Source organism: Nilaparvata lugens, chromosome 7 (genome assembly GCF_014356525.2).
Source record: "Nilaparvata lugens isolate BPH chromosome 7, ASM1435652v1, whole genome shotgun sequence".
NCBI lineage: Eukaryota > Metazoa > Arthropoda > Insecta > Hemiptera > Delphacidae > Nilaparvata > Nilaparvata lugens.
In genome coordinates this window covers 48,368,372-48,390,357 of record NC_052510.1, presented here as the reverse complement: position 1 = coordinate 48,390,357, position 21,986 = coordinate 48,368,372, and the positions used below count along the sequence as shown (strand labels likewise).

General features: G+C 30.6%; 1 protein-coding gene and 1 long non-coding RNA gene across 51 annotated transcripts in view; one reads left to right on the top strand and one right to left on the bottom strand.

Annotated features, from left to right (window-relative positions):
- LOC111052973 (MAP7 domain-containing protein 1) overlaps positions 1 to 12,515 on the top strand; it is a 331,750-nt gene extending 319,235 nt beyond the window's left edge. For 34 of the 50 annotated variants that reach the window (XM_039432960.1, XM_039432975.1, XM_039432967.1 and 31 more), the window contains 3 exons: positions 484 to 656; positions 8,098 to 8,297; positions 10,213 to 12,515. In XM_039432960.1, coding sequence (XP_039288894.1) covers positions 484 to 656; positions 8,098 to 8,297; positions 10,213 to 10,226 — 387 coding nt within the window. In that variant the 3' untranslated portion in view covers positions 10,227 to 12,515. The remainder of the gene's footprint in view (positions 1 to 483; positions 657 to 8,097; positions 8,298 to 10,212) is intronic. The other 16 variants (XM_039432973.1, XM_039432981.1, XM_039432993.1 and 13 more) reach the window with 2 other exon arrangements.
- A 3,243-nt stretch (positions 12,516 to 15,758) lies between these two features.
- LOC120352443 lies at positions 15,759 to 19,214 on the bottom strand. Its single transcript, XR_005571845.1, has 3 exons — positions 18,604 to 19,214; positions 17,104 to 17,225; positions 15,759 to 15,812 (listed from the first exon to the last, which is right to left on the bottom strand). It is a non-coding gene; the product is annotated as an uncharacterized LOC120352443 (long non-coding RNA).
- Between the last annotated feature and the right edge of the window lie 2,772 nt (positions 19,215 to 21,986).

Below are 21,986 nucleotides of genomic sequence, written 5' to 3'. Positions count from 1 at the left end.
TTCAACATTGTGAGATAGAACGGCTACGTCTTTCTAAGGCTTATTTCAGCTTAGCGTAGCCACTACCTCCATAAACAAAGCCATAGTGCATTCTGGTGACGTCAGCACAGTTAGGGCCTCCTACACCAATAAAACCACAAGCTGATACAGATTAGCTGAAATCAACGGATTTTTATTGTTGTAGGAGACCTACGTGTGCTGACGTCACAAGAATGTACCACGGCTTTGTTCACGGAGGTAGTGGCGTAGCTAAGTCTGAAGAGATCCTAAGAAAATTAGCCGTCCAATCTCCCAATTTTAAAAGCTATGTTCAGACAGATTAGTAGTTTGGATTTAAAATTGGGAGATAGGACGTATTTCAACGTAGCGTACCGAAGAGACCTCAACATGGCGTTGAACTCTCTACTCGTGTTAACTCTCTACTCGAGCAGGTGCATTGATTAACTCTTTACCTAACCTAACCTATGGTTGGTTTTTTGACAGGACGGTGACGAACTGTACGACAGTTCGGTGGAGGGTGTGTCGAACAACGGCGTCGAACAGTTTCTGAACGCCGAACGCAGCCAAGCGACGAGCGTCGAGACGCCGAACGACGCCGCAGCAACGCCCAAGCACAACGGACACCGCAACGGCGTCGCAGTCGTCGACGACAATCAGTGAGTAACACCCACTTTAGCAACAAATTATTACTATTTATAACATTGCGGCCGTGTGTGTGAGTGTGCGTGTGTGCTGGTGGTGGTGGTAGTAGTGGTAACGCTCAAAACTATAGCTTCAATTATTATACAATTGAAAACGTATTTAAGTCGTCGTTGTCGTCGTATGATGCCTAGGAACATCGTGAATATAAACGTCGTATATCAATGTGAATATAACCATGTAAAAAGGTGGAAAGTGATGCAAGTTCCTTGTTAGTTCTCCACTTATCAAATTTAGTTACTATAGTGCATTTTATTGCTAAGGATCCCTTAATTGATAACAAGTCAAATTCAAATTCAAATTCTCTTTTTCAATTAACAATTTTTTCGTGGACTGTGTTATAGATATAACACGTATAATACTTATCTTTGTTATAAATTTTGTGGTAATAGATGGGAATACGAACAGTTGTGGACTTGAGTCTATTGATCATTTTCGTAAGTAAATGTACTATTGTAATAAATAAATAAATTGCAATTACCATTATAAGCTATCAAAATTGACAGTAGGCTCTTTAGTCATGAAATACACTATAGTAAACCATACAAACATTCGTTTATTAGTTTGTGATAAAATACATTGTTATTGTTAATCAATTCAGTTCATTCCGGGATAACGGAGTCTGAGGAGTGTATTATAATTAACTATGCTGTGAACTAGGCCCATCTAGAACTGAACCCTGGCTGACAATTCAAGAAGAAAAAAAATCTTCACACTTGAAAAAACACAAATTTGAGGAGTAAAAATGATTGATGTTTTGATCTGTTCATTCATAGTAGATCATTTTTTTTTAAATTGTCAGCCATGGATCAGCTTGATATGGACGTAGTGCAGCACGACTTTGACAGCTAGCAACCAACTACTAGTTTCTCACTTGCGTAGGACCAATAATATCTCTGAATGGTTCTTGAGAACGTTCTTAGCCAGGCACGCTTTGACTGTCTAGCAAGCAGTTACAGAAACCAAAGGGAACGGTTCTAGTAGCTGGCTGCTGAGCTGCCAGATCGTGTGATTGGCTAGGAATTTTCTTGAGAATCGTTTGAGAATACGGAACTAAGAAAGTAGGATTCAAGTATCTAGTTGTAGATGACAAAGTAGTGCTGAGTTTAGTTGTAGTCTAAGCATAGTTCTCAAATTCAATATGTTCCTTGGAATTCTATATCAGGAGTTCAAGTACGATCACAATGCTAAAAATATGAAATTTTATACTATTATTTATGTGTTCGCCTCATAGTTGTGTTAACACGTAAAATTCCAGGCCTTGAAATAGAAGATATTAGTTTGAGTCTGAACTCTATGGAATTACTCGTAGCAAAATGGTACTACCAGTGTTTTCATTGTAAATAAATTCTGAGCAGAGAACTAACTCACTTGGACTTGCATTACTTTCGCCCTCAGAATTCGTTTTCATGCTGTTAATTAGACTAGAAATGGACTTGAACAAATTCATTAATTATATTGAACGAAGTGATCTTGTCAGTTTCAAATCATATTTTAGTTTTAGAATATAATTTTATTTATTGTAAGATTATTGGTAATTATATTGAAAGTGAAATACACTGATTGTTAAATTAAATTATTGGATCTAAAGATTCTATATACTTAGTTTTTGAATTCAAGATCGATGTGAAACAGTGAAAATCTCATTGTTTGATATCTGTGCAAATGTTGCCAATCAATTGAAATTTGTCTTTGAATGAAACCCCAACATAAAATGAATGAATGAATGAAACATAAACATTTTGTGAATAACATATAAAATATGTTTCTTAATTTGAATGCTGTATTTCAGTGTTCATTTTACTGGTTATTATTGTCCTATATTGTTATTGTGAATATATCAACCTCATAGCCATAATTCTGTTTATTAATCTCAACCTAAAAATTATTATGATTATGACAAAAATGATTACTGTTGTTTCTCATAAGTGTAGTTACTAAATTCCATCAGTGAAGATTTATCTTTCCAATTTCGAATATTTAGATTATTCAAGCTACATTAATTTATTATGATTCTATATTGTCGAGCTTGATTCTACAGAATAAACATTATTCATTTACAAAAAATGTAAGTATTCAAATCTGTATAAAAGCTTAACATACGTAATAGTAGCTGACTATGAATAATTAATTTTGTTTGTGAGAATCATATCATTATCATGAAAACGTTTTGAAAGCAATAACTGAAAATTGAATATTTTTTAATAAGCACAATGCATTATTCTGTACATTTGAAACAATTTTATTTGCTACTCAGAATGTAATAATTCATCCTCTACAATCATGATGATTTTATTAGAGACATGGAATAATACGGTAGTGCAGAGGTTCCCAAACTTTTTTGACCCACGGCTCCCTTTGAGTACAGATATGGCTTGGCGGCGCACCTAGTATAATTTATTTATTTAGCATTGAATTATTCATTATAATCATTTTTTTTAGTTTATATTCTTAATAGTAGACAACGGCGGCGCACCTGGCACTAGTTTGCGGCGGCGCCCAGTTTGGGAACCTCTGCGTTAGTGTATTTGAATGAGAAATTAAACATTTGAAACTGAATGTTGGTCTTTGACATGTCAATCCATACATCAAATAATAGTTATTACTGTATATGATATTGACTCCTTGTTTTGCTTTATTATTTTTTATATAATGGGTTTTGCTATATTGCTGTGCGAGTAGGCAGATTAACTTATTTATACTTTTTGTATGAAGGAAAAATTCCAATAGGATAGTGTCTATAGTAATTTTATACGTTATCGATGATCATAATTGTGCCTAAATAATACATAATAGAGACTAGATTATGAATTTGATTCTAGGAAGTTTAACTAGTTACAGAGTACAGTATTGCCTTGTTTATATTCATTAGAAAAGATTGTTTAATATTCTAGATGGTAATCTGATTAAGATTAGACTCAGTGAATGATGGCTATGATGTGATTTCAGTTATATCATCTTTCATATTGTAGATCACAAAAATGGCTGTTGCAAAAGGACTCTGTATCTAGATTTGGTGATCATTTTGCCTACAAACCAATAATTATTAAAATTATTTGTCGTGATTCATTGATTCGTATTTCATGACATTTTATAAAATATATGATATCTGTGAATAAAATCTAGAGATTATAAGGACGTTGAACATATTCGTATATCAATATAAACTTCATTCAGTACTTCTCCTACCACACAATTATAACCTAATGTGGTTAAAGTACTTTCGTGAACTGTACACAGTATCGTGTTCCATACACAAGAGTTTGTAAAGATATAATAAATGTTATCAATTGTTTTCCATAGCTCCAAATAATGTCTATTGTTTTATTCAGTGTTGTGCTATCCTCCATAATTATAAGACTGGTGATGAGGACATTGTTGAACAGTTCTGGCTACACGAGCGTCAATAATTATATTTGATAATTGGCTATGTTTAGGGAATATTTATGAACTATCAAACTCTGATCGAAGTGTGTACAAATTTGAAACGATTCTCCAGCTAGTTATTATATAGTTGTAAATCAATGTACGCTCTGTTCCATTAATATTTTTCTGTGGTGTGAATAGAAATATTGCTTTGTTTAGAACTGATTCCATGAAACTGTGGATTAGCATCACCGAATCAGTCGATCAGAGATAAACTACTGTCAAAGAAGGCTGTGATGTTGAATAAATTGATCAAATTTGAATAAATTTGTTCAGCTATCAGTAATAGTAATATCAACAATGTTCGAGTAAGGTTATTAGTATAGCCATTTTATCTTACTTTCTGTTCAAGTAAGATGTAAGCTTTAAAGTCGTTCACATAACCTGTTTCAATATTCTATTGTAAAGTATTGATTGTAATGGCTTTATATTGTATCTATTTGATGGAAATTCTCTAATATAGAAAATAATATATCAGTCGACTAAAATGTTGGCTCCTTTGAAAATGAATAATGAATACCACTCATGTATTGAAGTGATGAAAGATTGAGATTCGAGTATACTATTACAATTTAATGTTTCTCCAGTGTTGTAATATGGTATTCAATAATGTACAATTAGTTATTTTCAGGAAACAAGAGAGATTTAATAAGCAATTTCTATGAGTTGCTACCGTACGAAATTTACTTGTTTCCATTGCTACATTTTAAATTATTGGAAAATTTAACGAACTCTGTTATTGATTCTTCTCATTTTCAAATAAAATTTTCTTTGAGATTATTTATTGATCAGTGATATCCGTAGTTGAATAATAATTCTGCTTCAAAAAATAATGTACGTACATCCAAAAGAAATTGATTTTTCTATGTTTTAGTATTTAGAATATTCTAGAATCCACTAAATGTAAGGCTAGTATAATTGCTTTCAATTAAAATCAAAACTGACAATATTTGTAAGTCCTATTTGAAAAGAACTGTAATAATATTATATACTCTTTTATTTTTACCTTTGTTATCGATTAAAAAGGTAAACGATATCAATTTACTACTTTAATTTGCTGTTGAATAAAAATTGTTTTAGTATAAAGTTGCATACTTGGTCACGTGTTACACCTACTATTTTACTGTATTTTCAACTACACTGCAATGAATGATTTACATCCAATTTCATTGTGTATTCCTTGTGACTGATTAGTTAAAAATTTAGTTGAAGCATTTGGATAGGATTATTGTCTAATCAGTAGGTGCTTCAGTTCTAAATATGTGAAAATTAAAGCATTATAATAAATCTATCCTATACAAAAAAGTTTTAAAATTGAGAATTCTTGAAAAAGGTTTCAAATTTCAAATATTAATGCAATATTTATGTAGAAAATTGTATCTATACTCTTTCCCTATTGTATAATTTGCAATTATTCGAACTTACAATAGTTGTTATAATAATCACTATTATCCATACCTTTTTTATGTGAATCTAACGAAAACCTGGCTTCTTCATTGCTGTAGTTATGAAGTTTTGATAGTTATTTATTCAGTCATTCAGAATTACACACAAATTTTAGAAAAGTATCACAGGCTAAAGCCCAAAACTATTCCAATTCTAAATTATACATCAGTCCAAACGTTATAAGTACAGTTCTAACATTTTCACTCACTCAAACTTTCACATCCTAATATTAAATTGAAATACTTACTCCACCATTTCATAAATTGCAATATTCAGGATAAAAATCAATCATTCGTAATAGATCAACACCATATTTGAATAATGAAGAATAAAATTCATCTTAATTTATGTGTTAGTGTCTTAAAACAAAGTCACAGTAAAAATTGACAAAAATTACATTAACCGCCCGAAATTCTCCCAATAGTTGTTACTAATTTACAATCAATAACCATTCCTACATTTTCAACTTAAGAAACTGGTTCACTGTTCTCATAACTTGGAAAATATATAAATTTTCCTCTGTCTCCATATTTCATATTTAGCTTCTACAGCTCCTTGTCTTTTCTTCATGAATCAGTAAGTTTAACTGTTATATAAATCTAGCAATAATTAAAAACAGCAATTTGCATTCGTATCTATCAATAAATTAATGCAACAACTGCACTTGAATGTTCGTTCTGTCTTCGTGTATGCTGAAATCAGTTTTTACAGTAGCTTGCTAGAAAAAACACTATTATTTGTTCCTAGGCAATGTAGTGTAACGATTGTAGATGTGTAACTTATTATCTTCTGGATTTTCTTAGTTGTTTATTTGTATAGTGAGTCTATTTTATAGAGAAGGTAGTAAATTTTCTTCGTTAAAGACCGTAACAAACATAAGTTCCTGCTCTTCATATTGTCCTATCGTGGCTTACTTTGCATGAAGTTCTAGTGGGTGGAAAAACTGTATCAAATGTCGAGAAAATAATTCAAATATTATTGAGCTTGTATATCCTTAATGCCTGTTATTTTACATATACAGTATTTTTTTCTCTATTTAGTATATAACCCCGTTTTAATAGCTGAAATAGAATAGAATTCCAGGATGTTCCATGGTTTCATAAATTCTATGAAGTTTAATAAGACAAATTCTATTAAGGTATGCAAGGCTATGTTGAATACATACAGTAAATCTTCTAATATGTATTTTTTAATGTTATTAATTTTGTAATGATATCTAATTTGAAGAATGTATGAATTATTAGATCTTTAATTTTAATAGATTTTTTTTGGCAAGCAGTTGGTAAATTATTTGCCTTAATTCAGTGTAGAATGTGATAGATGAATGAATAACTCTGATCTCTTGTCGTAAATATTTTTTCATGAAATGGTTTGCCGGGAAAAATGTATTTGATTAATATATGATAAATTGAATACAAGAAAAATAATTATATAGATCCAAGTAACTGAGCTACTAGACATAGCGGCATTTTATGGTTGTGCGATGTGCAATTTAATGTTTATTTGTTAAGTAACTAGTTACTTTATTATGTTGCATGTTTGTTGTTATAGTATGATATTAATTATTGATTCTATACACTCATTATTTTCATGATTAGACTTTGTCCACATTTGCTGTGCTGTTGTACTGTGTTTGACTTGTCTCTTGTCTTCATAACATAATTCTTATCTTGGCAATATAAGTTCCTTTATTTATACTAACTAGAGCAATTCCAACTACCCTGCTATATTATGTCTGACCAATTCACTGCTAGCACAATATCAATCTTACTTGAATGTCTCTAAATTATGTAAATTTTTAAAAGCAAAAATAATTATCTTTTGAAAAAGTTTCCGAGTGAATCTGTTTTTGAAAATGAAATAAGACCTTAGATAAATCTGTCGTTGACATAATATAAGAAGACACATCAAGCTTTAGTGGGTTAATTTTTTTTTCAAATTCTTTTTAACTCCCCCTAATCTTAAATCATCACAAATCTCCAGTTAAACCATATTCTTAATTATTTGTATTTATGTATTGGAACCGGCTATTCCCTTTCTCAAGGGAGAAAACTATTTAATGAAGCTATTAGAAGTTGGCCTACAGCCTATTATGTTGTCTTCCAAAATCTTTTTAATTTAATTACTTTTAAATATATGAAATTTATTCAATATAAGTAATGAATACAAATTAAATTAAGTTGAACTTATTCAACTTGTGTTACTTGGAAAGTAAGAAAACATTACTTGCAATTAATTTCTAACAACTCTTCCAATATGGTTCTTGTTTGTGCTCCTAAATGAATTAATACAAAGTAATACCGTACTTGGAATGACTATAAGACCACAGACTTCAGAAGTATTACTCCAGACATAAGTCACATTTGTTGACAGACTTTGCCGCCACGAATACACATAACATGTATTAAATAACATATTACGTGTTAACTATATTTCCATGTCAACGGAACATTTTGTATAATTGTAAATTGGATCATTACATAGTATATATTATTCACAATTTAATGTTTTGTTATTAATTTGCAGGGCACTGGAGAAGAATAACATCACCAACAATCTGCTAGACCTGTCGAGTTTGGACACTTCTCAGCCAGCGGGTGAAATTCTGCAGCCGACGTCTGGTGACACCACTACCACCACAACCAATGGCAAATTGGCCAACGAAGATAGTGTCAATTTCAACAACCAGTCGTATATTGCCTTCCAGGACTCCAATACTGTCAACGGTAATTGAACTTTTGTTTAAAAATTGTACCTGTTTTGAATATCTGATTATTTTCTTGAATAATATTACAGTTTTAACGGTGCTTCAAATTTTCTCAAGTTTATATGTTTTTATTTGATTCATAATTATTACAGATTACAAATTTTAAAATTTGAATTTGAAATTACAGTTCTGGTTTTGATTCTCTGAGGTCTCTTCTCCTTCAGTAGAATCATATAGAAATAGAATAATATGTGATAGAAACATAAATATGTTGGTATCAACACAAAATCACTGTCCTGTAACTCGAGATTGAGATTTTTAGTATAGTTCAATTAGCAACATGATCATTTCAAAGTTTTCTCAAGCAATTATAGAACTGTTATATATTAATATTACTGAACTTGGTAATCTTTTTACTGAAGAAATTAAAATCTTGTACCAGTACGAACCTTGCTCTAACTGCTTATTTTGCTTTTTTCCACTCACACCTGCAGTATGGAACTCTGTTATGGGGTAACTCTAGCGGGGCAAAAGATGTTCTCCTTCGCCAGAAAAAAAGCTCTACGTACAGTATTAAATCTAGGCAAGAGAGAAAATTGTAGGCCATTTTTTTTTAACCAATGGTGTGCTGACTCTTTTTTATCTTGGACTGTTTAATGTATGTGAAGAATAACCCTAGTCTTTTCAATTTGAGAGGAAACATCCATGAATATAACACAATAGCTGTCACTCAAATTGATCAAAGTCGAGTTAGGCTAGCTAAGACGCAAAAAATGTATAGTTATATTGGTGTAGAAATGTTTAATGTTCTATCACCTGGAGTTAGAAATTATGAATGTAAAAGATTCAAATATGTTATAACAAAATGGTTGAAGGAGGGAGCATTTTACTCTGTTGAAGAGCTTTTAATTAGTGACTCATCCATAAAATTAAGAGTTCTAATTTTATTATAGTTTTTATAATGTAAGTTAATGTGACCTGTATTTGATCCTAGTATTAATATTGTGATATTTATGTCAAGTGATTTTTGTCTATGCAATTTTGTTTGTGACAATAAAAAAATCTTGATTCTTGATCCTTGTAAAGAATTCACAAGAATTGGGAGGAAAAGCTCTGATGATGAACTAACAAAATGTGTTCCTACCAACAAGATTAAGCAACTGAAAATTTTATCGGATTTTTTGAAATCACCAATTATTTCACATAAATCTATCATTGAATACAGAATAAATATGGAATATAAAAATATTATATTGTTTGTATAATAAATCAAGCGTATCATTGAATAAAGAAGTCATTCTATTAATTCATAATCGTATTAAAATTTATCAATATTTAAATATTTTTATTATTTAAAATATTTATAATAATACCTGTTACATTTTGATTAGGAGTTACAACGATGATTAGTTATTGTACTATAGTGCTATGTGCTATAGTATTCTACTGTGTTATAATCAGTTGTATTTTTGTAGAAACCACAGTCTTTACAAATTCTTTCATAATTTCTTGAAATGAAAAATTATTTACGTGCCACTTGATAATGAGGTGTCAAATATCTGTTAATGAATAGAAAATAAGATGGTTCTTTCACAACAAAAGACTCGTTCTCTACAAGGATGGACCTAAATTGGAGCCGTACGTCAGTCTGTTCTTCTATAGTATTGAGATAAGGAGCTGGTGGAAGTTGAGAAAGAAAACCAACTGTTTGATCATATCTATATACATAGCTATATATACATGTGCTGATGAAGTCGGTTCCAATGTAGGACCACCTTCAGGCTGCAATTTTGAACATTCTCTCGTGATTGAATCATTTTTAGTATCGTTCAATTACTTTTGAGGCTTCAGACAAGTCTAATAGTAGATTCATACTTTCCTATTCATCAATGTAATTTCTTATTTGATTCTAATTTTTGTTTTCTTTTTTCTAGATCTACTATCGTAAGCGGAGATAGGTTTGAGCTCTGAAGACTAGCGAATTTTATCAATCAATAGAAGGTTATCAATATTGAGTACTGAGTCACCTCTTCATGTTTCCTTTCATTCTCTACTTCTTCGAATTGCTTCTGGTGCACCGCTTCAGAAATGACAATTTACAAACAAATTTGAAACGATGGAACGACTTGTGTGCAATTCAATATGTTGATTATATTCTATTAGCACAGTGAAAAGTCGGAAAGAAACGAACATGTGAAAATAAATTACTATTCAATTGATTGAATTTAATGTTGAATACAAAATGTAAATGATTGTTCTGGTCTTTATTATGTATCGGATGTAGTCGAGTTTACATTCAGTAGACTTATTTCTAATCGATTAGTAAACTCATTGACATTCTCTCCTTTATCATGTGACTATACAAACTGCAATCTATTGTACGAGCTTTATCAACCATACGTGTAGGTAGGAATTTAAATATTATCGAGCTTAATGATTTCCCATTTATTTTGGCCTTCTCATCACATTGTTATTTTATTGATATTATTTCTCCAAATAGATAAAAATGAAACCAATCTACATCATCATATCGCCTACTAGAATTATTTTAGAAATCGTATGTTATATCTTGAAATTTAAAAAATGTAAATCGTATTTGATTTTATATTTGAATGCTTTTTGTAACAACAGCAAACCCGAATTGCACTAGATGTATATGTAATGAATTGAAGTGTCTCTGATGCGTGTATATGTGTATATAGCCTATAGATATATTATCGATGAAATTAATGTAAAAAGTAATTTATACTGGTTATACCGTAACAAGCTGAATAACAACAAATGAAAATACTTGCTTTTAGAAAATTATAAAATTTCGCTTGTTTGGTATAAAAATAATATTTATATATTTTTGTAGCTTCAAGACATTGAATATTAATTTCAATTAATGTGTAAATTACAATTTTAAAAGAAAACAAAGTAATAATATTATTGTAATGTGTGTAGTAGAAAACACTACTGCATTCTTTTTATCAAATGTGTAAACATTTATATTTATAATCATTGTTAATAATAATTAATTTAAACCATATTCCCACTTGAACCGATTTCGTTTAAATGAACCACACAATTTGATAAATTCTGTTGGTGAACTCACCAGACTCAGTTGAAATTTATGTATTAGTGTTGTTTTAATTGCTAATTTTCACTAGTCTATTTTGTTGTTTACATAAGTAAGTACTGTATGCCGTTTTAATTCATAATGGTCGGGATTTGAAAAGGGGTTTGGTTGTTTATCACTTGTGTTCAGTTTATAAATTCACCATTGTTCAGCTGAACCAATTAGCCGAAATGTTTTGGTGATACGACTAACGATTTTAAATTCAACAACTCATGAAAGATATTATTTCCATTAGTTTATACTTATTAATATAATCGTTTAGAATGCATCATTAACATTTTATCAGTTTTCAGATAATTGATAATACAATAAAAGTATGTAAAGATAATAGCGAATATTCAATTCAATAAGGTTTCACATGTCAATGGTGTATTGTATGTGAGTCTTTATCTATAAATAAGAATCATTCTGATTTTTTCAAAAAAAAATGTTGAATGATTCATAACCGTCAGTCCCAGTTACAGTGTTTCTAATGTGAATTTCATAACTATTAATAGTGATTAAATATTTTCGAATTCGTCACGATATTCAAGGTAATTATCATCATATTTAAAACTTCTATTATGATTATTGGCATTTGAAATTAGCAGATTTATTGTTTGCAAGTTTCGTTTTTGAATTATTGTTATATTTCACAAGTCTGAGACTTCGTTTTAGTAGTATTTCTTATAACTAATTTTGATGATCAGGATTATCATGTTACAACTTAGTTGAATTAATAAATGAAATTCTTTGTGTAATACCGGGTAATGATATTGTTGAAAATTGTGCCTAAGTTCAGGAAAATTGTACGGTAACCCAGTTTTTTATATAGTTCATTGTTATTTCATATAATTATTATGTTTGTACAAGTTGAGTGATTTTAATGATATTATGTTCCACACTTGAATTTATTGAAAACTGCCGACATCAATAAATTTACAAATACGCTAGCCGTGAATAGAAGAAGATATTAATGAACTGATGCTAGCATCTCTGAAATTAAAATAATATCAATCAGTTTACGTTTTAATGATAACACTCCTAGTTATATTCAGTGTGGATCCAGTAACCATGGAAAAGTGTCAAGATATAATCTGTACATAATATAATAATAATAAACGCATTACTATTTTAGTGAGCTTCAATTATTTTTACATTTCCTCAAACTTTTTCATTGCTTTTCTTCACGTGACCAAGTGAAAGGTGCATTCAATTTTAATATTTTTGGATGATTCAACGATGAGCTTGATACTAACCTTCCGGACGAACAAAACGACTTATCTTCCCTTTTACAATAGAACTTACATTTATGTATGTTCACATTTATGAAAGTTTACTGTCCTGTTGCAGGTTAATGTTTGTTAGTACTATTGTAAGAATAAAAGAAGAAAATACGCAATATCCTTCCCTTGTAAATGAATCTACCCCACCCCGCCCTTCATAGATGTTGAGATTTCTCAAGGCTGTGCAAAGGCTAAAAATAACATTTCTACTGGTGATATTTTTCAAATGTATAAACTTTTTCAAAGATTTTCGATTTGTATATCATCAAGCTATCAAAATGAACGGTTTTCTCAGGAAAACAAATTTTGAAGAATTTATCCTCTAAATCTCATGGATTTATCTATTACCGAACTTGAAATGTTCTGTCCCAAAAATTCAAACTTTAGGAGCTCATATCTCGAGAAGTAATGATCGGAAAAAATGTTTTCCTGAGAAAACTTCTCTATTTTTATATCTGTATGATACACAATTCGAAAAACTTTGAGAAATATCACCAGTAAAATGTTTATTTCTAGCATTTGCACAGCCTTAACCTTTACTCTTTCCTCGATCTATTACCCATTTTTATTTTATATATTATTATCCTTTCTAGGAGAAGGGAGGGAACAGTAGATGGCTCATAAGAGCAGTGAACTTGACATAGACTGTTCCACTCGAATTGGCAAGATTGAATTTATGTGAACTTATCTTGGCTATGCCTTCCTTGCACCCAAAAAACACTAAACTGTATAAATATAAATCTATATACCCTTTGTAAAATTGTTTACTCACAACATGAGTAAGTGTTTTTGTAAAGTGTAATTTATTGTTGGAGTAAACAATTTTAAAAGGGGTAGTTAGATTTCAAATTTATTTTCCAATCACTTGATAATGGCATCATATATCCGAAACATGTTGTGAGTAAACAGGTTTAACAAGGATTCATAGATTTATATTTTTATCTATGTATGAATCCACTCATTTCTTTGTTAAATTGGTAATTTCCAGGTTTCTGAAAATCTTAGTACAGAACAAGTAAATTGCTTGTTTGGTCTAACCCCAGCCTAAGAAGCAGTGGTCACCTTCTCGGCCATTCCCATCCGGAAACGAATCCTCCCACCGTCTAAAGCGGGATTCCCACTTATGGTTTTAAAATCTATTCCTTGAAGGTGCGTACAGACTTATGCGCCACGAAAACACGCAAATCGCTTTTCATGAGCTGATGCTTATTATATCTGTACGGTATCTAAAGCTGTGTTTTCGTAACGGGCAGAAGCAGAATCGATTGCAGCGCACCCAGGCGGGCAGAAACAGTAACACTCAAAGAACTAGTTCTTTGACATGAATTTTGCTTTATGTGTTATGGGTAATGAACTTTTTGGGTTGTCCAAAAGGTAATTCTAAAATTATTATTGGATATTTAATTCAATAAAGTGAATAAATTGCTTTTTATAACTCAGATAACTTTTCCACAATTATTAGTTACTTCAATTATGCTAAATTTTATGCTTTATAGGCATGTCAATCAAAGAGTTTACTTTTCATTTCCTATGCTTGAAATTTGTAAGGGTGAATTATTTGAAGTAACTGATTGTATTTCATTATTAATAAGATATTATTTTATTAACTAGAAGCATTCCATTATTAATAATATATATTATTATTATTATTATTTTATTAACTAGAATCATTTGCCTTCAGAGTCAATGCATGTTCTTTGAATCACATCGTGTATAGGTAGGCCTACCTACTATGAGTACCGTATTCAACTTCAAAGGCCTATTGAAGCTCTATCGAAAAAAAAAATCAAATTAATAAATGAGTGTTTTACTTTTGGCATTTTTGGAATCTACGGGTTATATTACACCAAGAGAAATAAATATTGTAAACGTTTTTTAGGCAATTTTATTTTAGCAGTCCCCTTTTTGATCATTGGATAGGTACGGTCCCGGCTGATATACTTAAATAAGAATCGTGAGGCCCATTGCCTGCCTAAATCAATATGCCTTTTCAGGCAAGGTTGAATTAGGGACTCCTCACCAGTAAAAGCTATACGAATATTAAAAATTATTATTATTATAGATTACTGTAACACATATGACATGTACAAAGTGTATTCAAACAGGCAAACTAATTCTAATAATCATTGTTGATATAACTATATATTGCTAGAATAAACAGGTTCTGTTATGGTACCTACTTTAAAAAACACATAGCCTATTTTAAAATAGATAAATATCTATTAATTATAAAAGGTAACTAGTAACCTTGTGATATTCCAAAATGAAACATGATTAGTTTCGACTTGTTCAATAAGGACTCTCTTGACAATGACATAATTAGAAACTGCATGCTCATGCTTATTTTGAATATTTTAGGGTAGGCCTACTAGTTATTTTCTATAATTAAACATTAAAGTTGCCCTATCAAAATTAATACTCTATTAGGGTATTAATTAGAACTAGAGTAGCCATTCAAACTCCTTATTTACTATAATGTTCTAAAAGCTTATTAATTTTAATCAAAGCCTTGGAAATATAGCCTAGAAGGTAGAATTGAAAGTCATTATATTTGATGTGGCTTGGAACATAATATTTTCAACTTTTGCTTGAGTTATTTTTCATATTCAAAGAATTATTACCCCTTCAATGCAGTACATAAGTACTATTACTTAATTCTTAATGCAATACATAATTGTGATACCCTATTTTATATCCAATTCAAGTCTATTATTTAACCACACGTTACCTCTAGCATTTGCTAGTCAGCAATGTTAAATAATGTTATTATTTCCAAAAAAAGTAGAAGCCTTACAGAACCAATAAAGTTGTTAATAAGAGTTCGATGCTGTTGGGTTGAATATAATTTTAAAAATCCCTCAAGTATAAACCATCAAAACTCATTTTATTAGCTTCATGTCACTTGCTGTTTTATTCAAAACTACCTGAATTGAAGCAGTTTGCAGGAGCGATCAGAAGAAGAAGATATTATTATGAATAACATGAAATAAAAACATCAAGATGTACTGAAAAAATGAATATATTTCTTAGATTAGTCCATCTCTTTCTTCTGTAGGTTACTACATCATACATGAATCATATCCATGGAATATTATTCATAGTTGATTTTCTTTGTCATCCTCTACTTCTGGCTGGTACACCTCTAGGCCTGAAATCAAAAAGTTATTGATAATTATTTATTATTCATTATAAAAAAAACTTTGCAAAGTGAATTCTGAAATTGATTGTTTGTAATCTGTATAAGTTTTTAATTATATTTCTTGGGAAGAAACCCCCAATAATGACAAAGTAATATTATATGAGAAATTCCAATAAACCAACAATCAGTTGAATTATTATTGGCATCAATCTGTAAGTTGTGTAATTCTGAATGATTGATTGAATAAATAAATAAATCTCCATGCAGGAATTGGGATTAATCAGTGAGCCCCAAGGTCAAAAGAACTTGTTGGTGAACAACATATTTTTGGATACCATGAACAATTCATTTATTTCTGTGGTCAGTAGGCCTACTTCTCAACCGTTTGGTTTACTAAACTCTTCCAAAATGTACTGCATGAAGTAATTATTAGTTCTACATTCAGAGAAACAAGTTTAATGAAACAAATGGGAATAATCAATAAATTAATTGCTTAATCTGAAATGATGATTATCTACAACACTCATTATAAGTAGAACTAAGTGATTTGAAAATAAACACCAAACTGTAAATACATAAATCTCTCAAAATGATGCAGGTATTTCATGAATTCAATCATAAATTTTAAAAGGTGGAATCACTGTCATTAAAGCTATTATTCAGTGTTTTCTACCAGCACTTGCTGAGTGAATTTTTGAAGTCATCTATTCATAGTTCTAATGTATGTATGGTCATTCATAAAGTTCAAAATTCACTCAAGATCAAGATGGACAGTTGAGAAGATTGTTTTAAAAACAATGTATTCACTTATCATTCAGGGAATAGAGCTGTTCATAATATTGGGATTCCTTCCATAAAGAAATAATTTATGTAACAGAATCTAATAATGTGATAACATTAAATACATAATTTGATGTTAAATGTTATCACATTATTAGATTTTGTTACATAAATTATTTCTTTATGGAAGGAATCCCAAATATTATGAACAGCTCTATTCCCTGAATGATAAGTGAATACATTGTTTTTTAAACACTCTTCTCAACTGTCCATCTTGATCTCATGTGGTTTCACGTTGTTTTGAAATATTGTATACTGTAAGCTATTAATGATTTCAAAATTCAGTCAGTTTTTTAATTATTTTAGTCACATACCATAGCTTTATGTCTTACTAATTGAATAACTAACATCAGATCGATAATAAAACATCGAAGTGGATAAACTTTTTAAAAAAATGTGAAACTGTATAAAATGACATCGCCTATATAAAGTTTAAAAAATGAGTGGAATTTTATCTTACCTAACTTATTCTTATTCTAACTATGAGTTCCAATGACTTTTTCCATCCTGGTCAACAAAAAAGAATTCATATGAATTTCCTTTCGAGCACATTCTCTTCAATATTTTGTTTGTAAATGGTACCTGAAAAAAGAAACATATTTAATCTTTCAACATATATCCATTTTGGAGATAAAGTGAAGTTAATCATCAATGATAATACATAGTTTGGACTTTGAATAAATTAGAAGTAAACTATTACAGTCAATAAACTATAATACATAGTGTATAGTATACTATAGCCTACTTACATTAGGCTATATACTATAGCCTACTTACAAGTATATAGCCTACTTACATTTGTAGCACATAACAGAAAACACTTTAAAGTTTTATAATATAAATTAAAACAGGAGACACATGACATGGATAGATTAAAAACACTAAAAAACTTACATTACACACTCTCTGCTCAGTCGAGAAAAGGGACACAGTTCCTCGAAAATTTCCGATTCTAATGTAAGTTTTTCAGTGTTTTTAATCCATCTATGTTGTGTGTCTCCTGTTTTAATTTATACTATTCACATTGATATACCTGAGATCACGCAATATATTGATCAATAGAGCATGAATAAGTGTTTCAAATACATTACTATTTTAGTTTTAAATGAGTTTGGTAGCAATTGTCAACCAGAAAAATAGTACCATTTCATCTTTTTTCAATGGCAGTCTTTCAATATTCAATTACACTGACTCTGATCAAGTTATTTCTTTAACAATCTATGTAATTTTGTTTCCAAGTGAATTTAAATTAACTAAAAGAAGATTAATTTATGGATAGGTACCAAAGACAAAGTAAATGTTCTCATAGTCAGGTTAGTTTTGTTATTGTATTGATAAACTATGGGTTGAAATATTTTGAGGTGCAACAATGATAATGGAATTTTAGGACTTAGAATGTAAGGGAATACTTCAAAGTCAAATGATGATGTTATTTTCAATAAATCGGTTTGTGAAAACTACTAGCTGCATTATAAAAATGTATTTTGTGATTAGGACAACTCAATGAAAGTGTAAAAGATTGTTAGCATGAAATGCTATCTTATCTTATCATGTAAAATTCAAAATGTTATCTTGGTTGAATAATGTTTTGAATCTGATCATTTCATGTTAATTTAATCAAGCAAGCTTGAATGAGTTTAAATCTAAATAGTTGATTAGATTTCTCTCTTTCTTGTGATAATTCTCTACCATACACAAACTGGCTAGTCTAGGCTTTACATTATTATTAAATACTAGAAGTTATACTTCAAATAAATAAATAAAAATTCGTCAATTCTAACTTCTTGAAAAATGAAAAAGATAGCAATTTAGACCTAGAGACTAGGTTATTAAAGGCCTACTAAAGTAGACTACCTGAATAAAAATTGTAAACATGCTGGTAGGCTACTTATAAAAATTATATTAAATTGTGTACGGTAGATCTAGCCTACTTTATTATGAGAAATTTAAGTCTACTTACTTGAATCCTCTATCACATCAGCAATTTTTAACCATTTTCTATTTTTCAAATAGGTAATTCGTTGTGCAGGTCTGGAAAGTACAAAACTTTGAACTGTCGCATCAAATTTATAACGAATTTTACGCCTTTCGGTTGTAAATCCATTTTCAATTTCTCTTGTAAAAATTATAAAAATAAAGAAACCAATGGAAATATTTTATACCTCAATTTTCTACTACAAATTAATTTCACAGTATAATAGTAGCAATCCGAAATCTGACAACCAACAGCAAAATAATATATCAAAACAAACCATCCAAAAATTAAAGATTGAGGTTAAAAAGAACATGGCGTCTGATCCAGAGAAAGATTCTTCTGCCGGTGTCACGTGATCAGAGCAGAAAAATATTTCGAAGCTGTCTGTTCCCGTCGACAGAATCCCGATATTAGTTCTTTTTCGACAAAACGGTTCACGAGCAGTGATCGGTCGAAGCAAAATAGCATTGTGATGATAGGCCTTAAAATGAACGGCGAAATGAACGACAGTTCGTCTCTGATTTGAACAGTTCTTTTTTTCTGCTCAACTTTCTGCCGATGGGTGAACACTCCCATAAGAACAAATGTTAATTTAAAGTGAATTCTGTCGTCTGCCCGTTACGAAAACACACCTTTACTGGTTTTGTACAAATACAGATATATTAAGCTGAACATCATGTGACAAATAAGTCTTTACGTCCTTATAAAGACTTGATTGAAAGATGCTTTTTTGCGATCTATTGAAAAAAAAAATGAATTCAAGATACCAAAAACAGAATTTTTCCACTTTTAGGAAAATTTACCCTTTTTCGACGTACGATATCGTAGTCACTGTTGATCCCACTGAAGTATATGACATACGTTACGTACAGTACGTATTGATGTTTTGCATTATTATGAAGTACCATACAGCATACATGATGAAAAAATTAATAAAACATTATTGAAAATTGAAGTACCCTTTATCATTTAAAATATTACAAAGACTAGTTTCGACCATAGGTCATTTTCAAGTTGAAATGTGGAAAATAAAGATATACAGCACATTTATTTTCCACATTTCAACTTGAAAATGACCTATGGTCGAAACTAGTCGTTGTAATATTTTAAATGTCAAAGGGTTCTTCAATTTTCAATATTGTTTTATTAATTTATAATTTCACGTGAAGTGTTTTTATCATGAAAAAATTTGTTGTGGCGCACTCACACAACTTTTCTTGCCGTTATGAAAATTGATCACCTGACGCTAGTGTCCACGCGCATCTCAAGTCTACTATCATAGCCACCTGTAATACAAGGCCCCGGCCTACGATATTGCAACGTCCCAGCGTAGGCCTAGAATCCAAAGGCGCGTACAGATATACGCGCCGCGAACATGAGCAATTCACTTTTAATCAGCTGATGCCAAGCTTTTTATATCTGTATCTTACCGTTTCTGTAAAAATACAGATATAGTCAGCTGATTAAAAGTGAATTGCTCATGTTCGCGGCGCGTATATCTGTACGAACCTTAATACATGATTGGTGAAAAAGATCAGCTGGTATTTTTCAAAATCTTTAACACCAATCATATTGTATTAGATTCTAGGCCTACACTGCGACGTTGCAATATCGTAGGCCGGGGCCTTGTATTAGAGGTGGCTATGCTACTATTCAAAGATCTGAGCAAGCTGGTGACAGGACAATAACGTGAAGACACACGAGGTCTGCTATCTCTTCATAGTGAATGATTAAATGGAATCAACAGTTTGCAATTAAATAATCGCATTTTTTATATTTCGAGCTTATTTTCAATTTTAGGTGAAAATGTTACTAAACATTAATTGTAGAGATTCAATCTTTTCCACTTGATTTCTTTTTGTTTAAATTGTATCTGAAGCCTGATAATTAGGCATCTGAGATCAAACTTTGCATAGATGAGACGGAACTCCTGAAATTTTTACAGATTTGGGCTTTTACAGGTTTGAATTGTAGTTTTTTTGTGCCTTTCTTTCGTTCAGAAAATTTTTCTAATATGAACTCTAGTAAACCTTGTTTTTGATTGTTAAAAGAATTTATTCATGCACAAAGTAAAAACCTAAATTTTGTGTTGCCATAAAAGATTTGCAAACTTGCTTCTTATCCATCTATATTATGCAGTCTTCTAGCATTTCCATAGTACTGGCTTGAATTTCGTAATGAAATTAATGCAAACGTATTTAGAAATGTATTCGAACCGTGCGACCCCACGACGTTTTAACCTGAAATTAGGTCGGGCGCTCCACGTGTTTTCTTGCAAATTGGAAATTTTGAGTGGAAGTGCGGCAGTTTTAAACGAGTCGTCACCGCAAGAAGATGTAGTCACAGAACAAGTCTCTGCCTCTAAATTAGGCTTCGGCCTATTTGGATGGAAAATATCCTTGATTTTATTTTGTATAAATTAAAAGCATGTAGTTTGAAAAATAGTATCGTAGTTAAAATGTAAACGTGAGTGATTGTGAGTGCCGATTTATTTGTTAAATGTTCGATTCCATGGTGAGTGCCAAAATTATTTTATTAAGCTCGAATAGATTGACCAGATAAATTGACCGAGGCCCTAAATTTATTGTAGAGTGAGTTAGCAAATTCTTGTCTAAATATCAATTATGAATCGTTGCGATAAAGTCGTAATTTGAAAAACATTCTTTGAAATTAAATTTTTTTAATGTTGTAATTTTTAAACAAGTAATTGAATAAATAACCGGATTGATTACAGTGAAGATTATAATTCGATGTAACAGAATTTCAAACTTGACTGATAATTAATTCTATGTTTTAATGCAACTAATAAATTAATGTCAGTACATTTCTACCAAAATCTTTTATTTGACGTTCCTGGCTCGTGATAAGTTACTTAGTGGCAAAAACAGGTGTTTTTAAACAATAGTGAAGATCTTGGCATTTGCATGAACGAATCCATCCAAAGCTCCCAACTGTAGATTCAAATAATTTGAACAGGTTTATAGTTAAGAAGAGATTTTAAAAGCAATTATTATATAATATTTTCCTTGTTACAAATTTGGGACTAACAAAGTCCCCCTGGCCTCCCACCGTTACAAAAAAATGATGTCATGTGGGGTATAGTGTTATAGATACCTCCACCAGTTACAATGGTGTCAGGTTTAGGGTGATGTTATAGGTAACTTCAAAATATTATAATTTCGTTAAAATTGAGAGATGAGATATCGTGTACACAGACATACACACACACACACACACACACATACAGACCGATACCTAAAAACAACTTTTTTGGACTCAGGGGACCTTGAAACTTATAAAAATTTAGAGATTGGTGTACCTTTATTTTTTTGGAAAGCAATACTTTCCTTATCTATGGTAATAGAGCA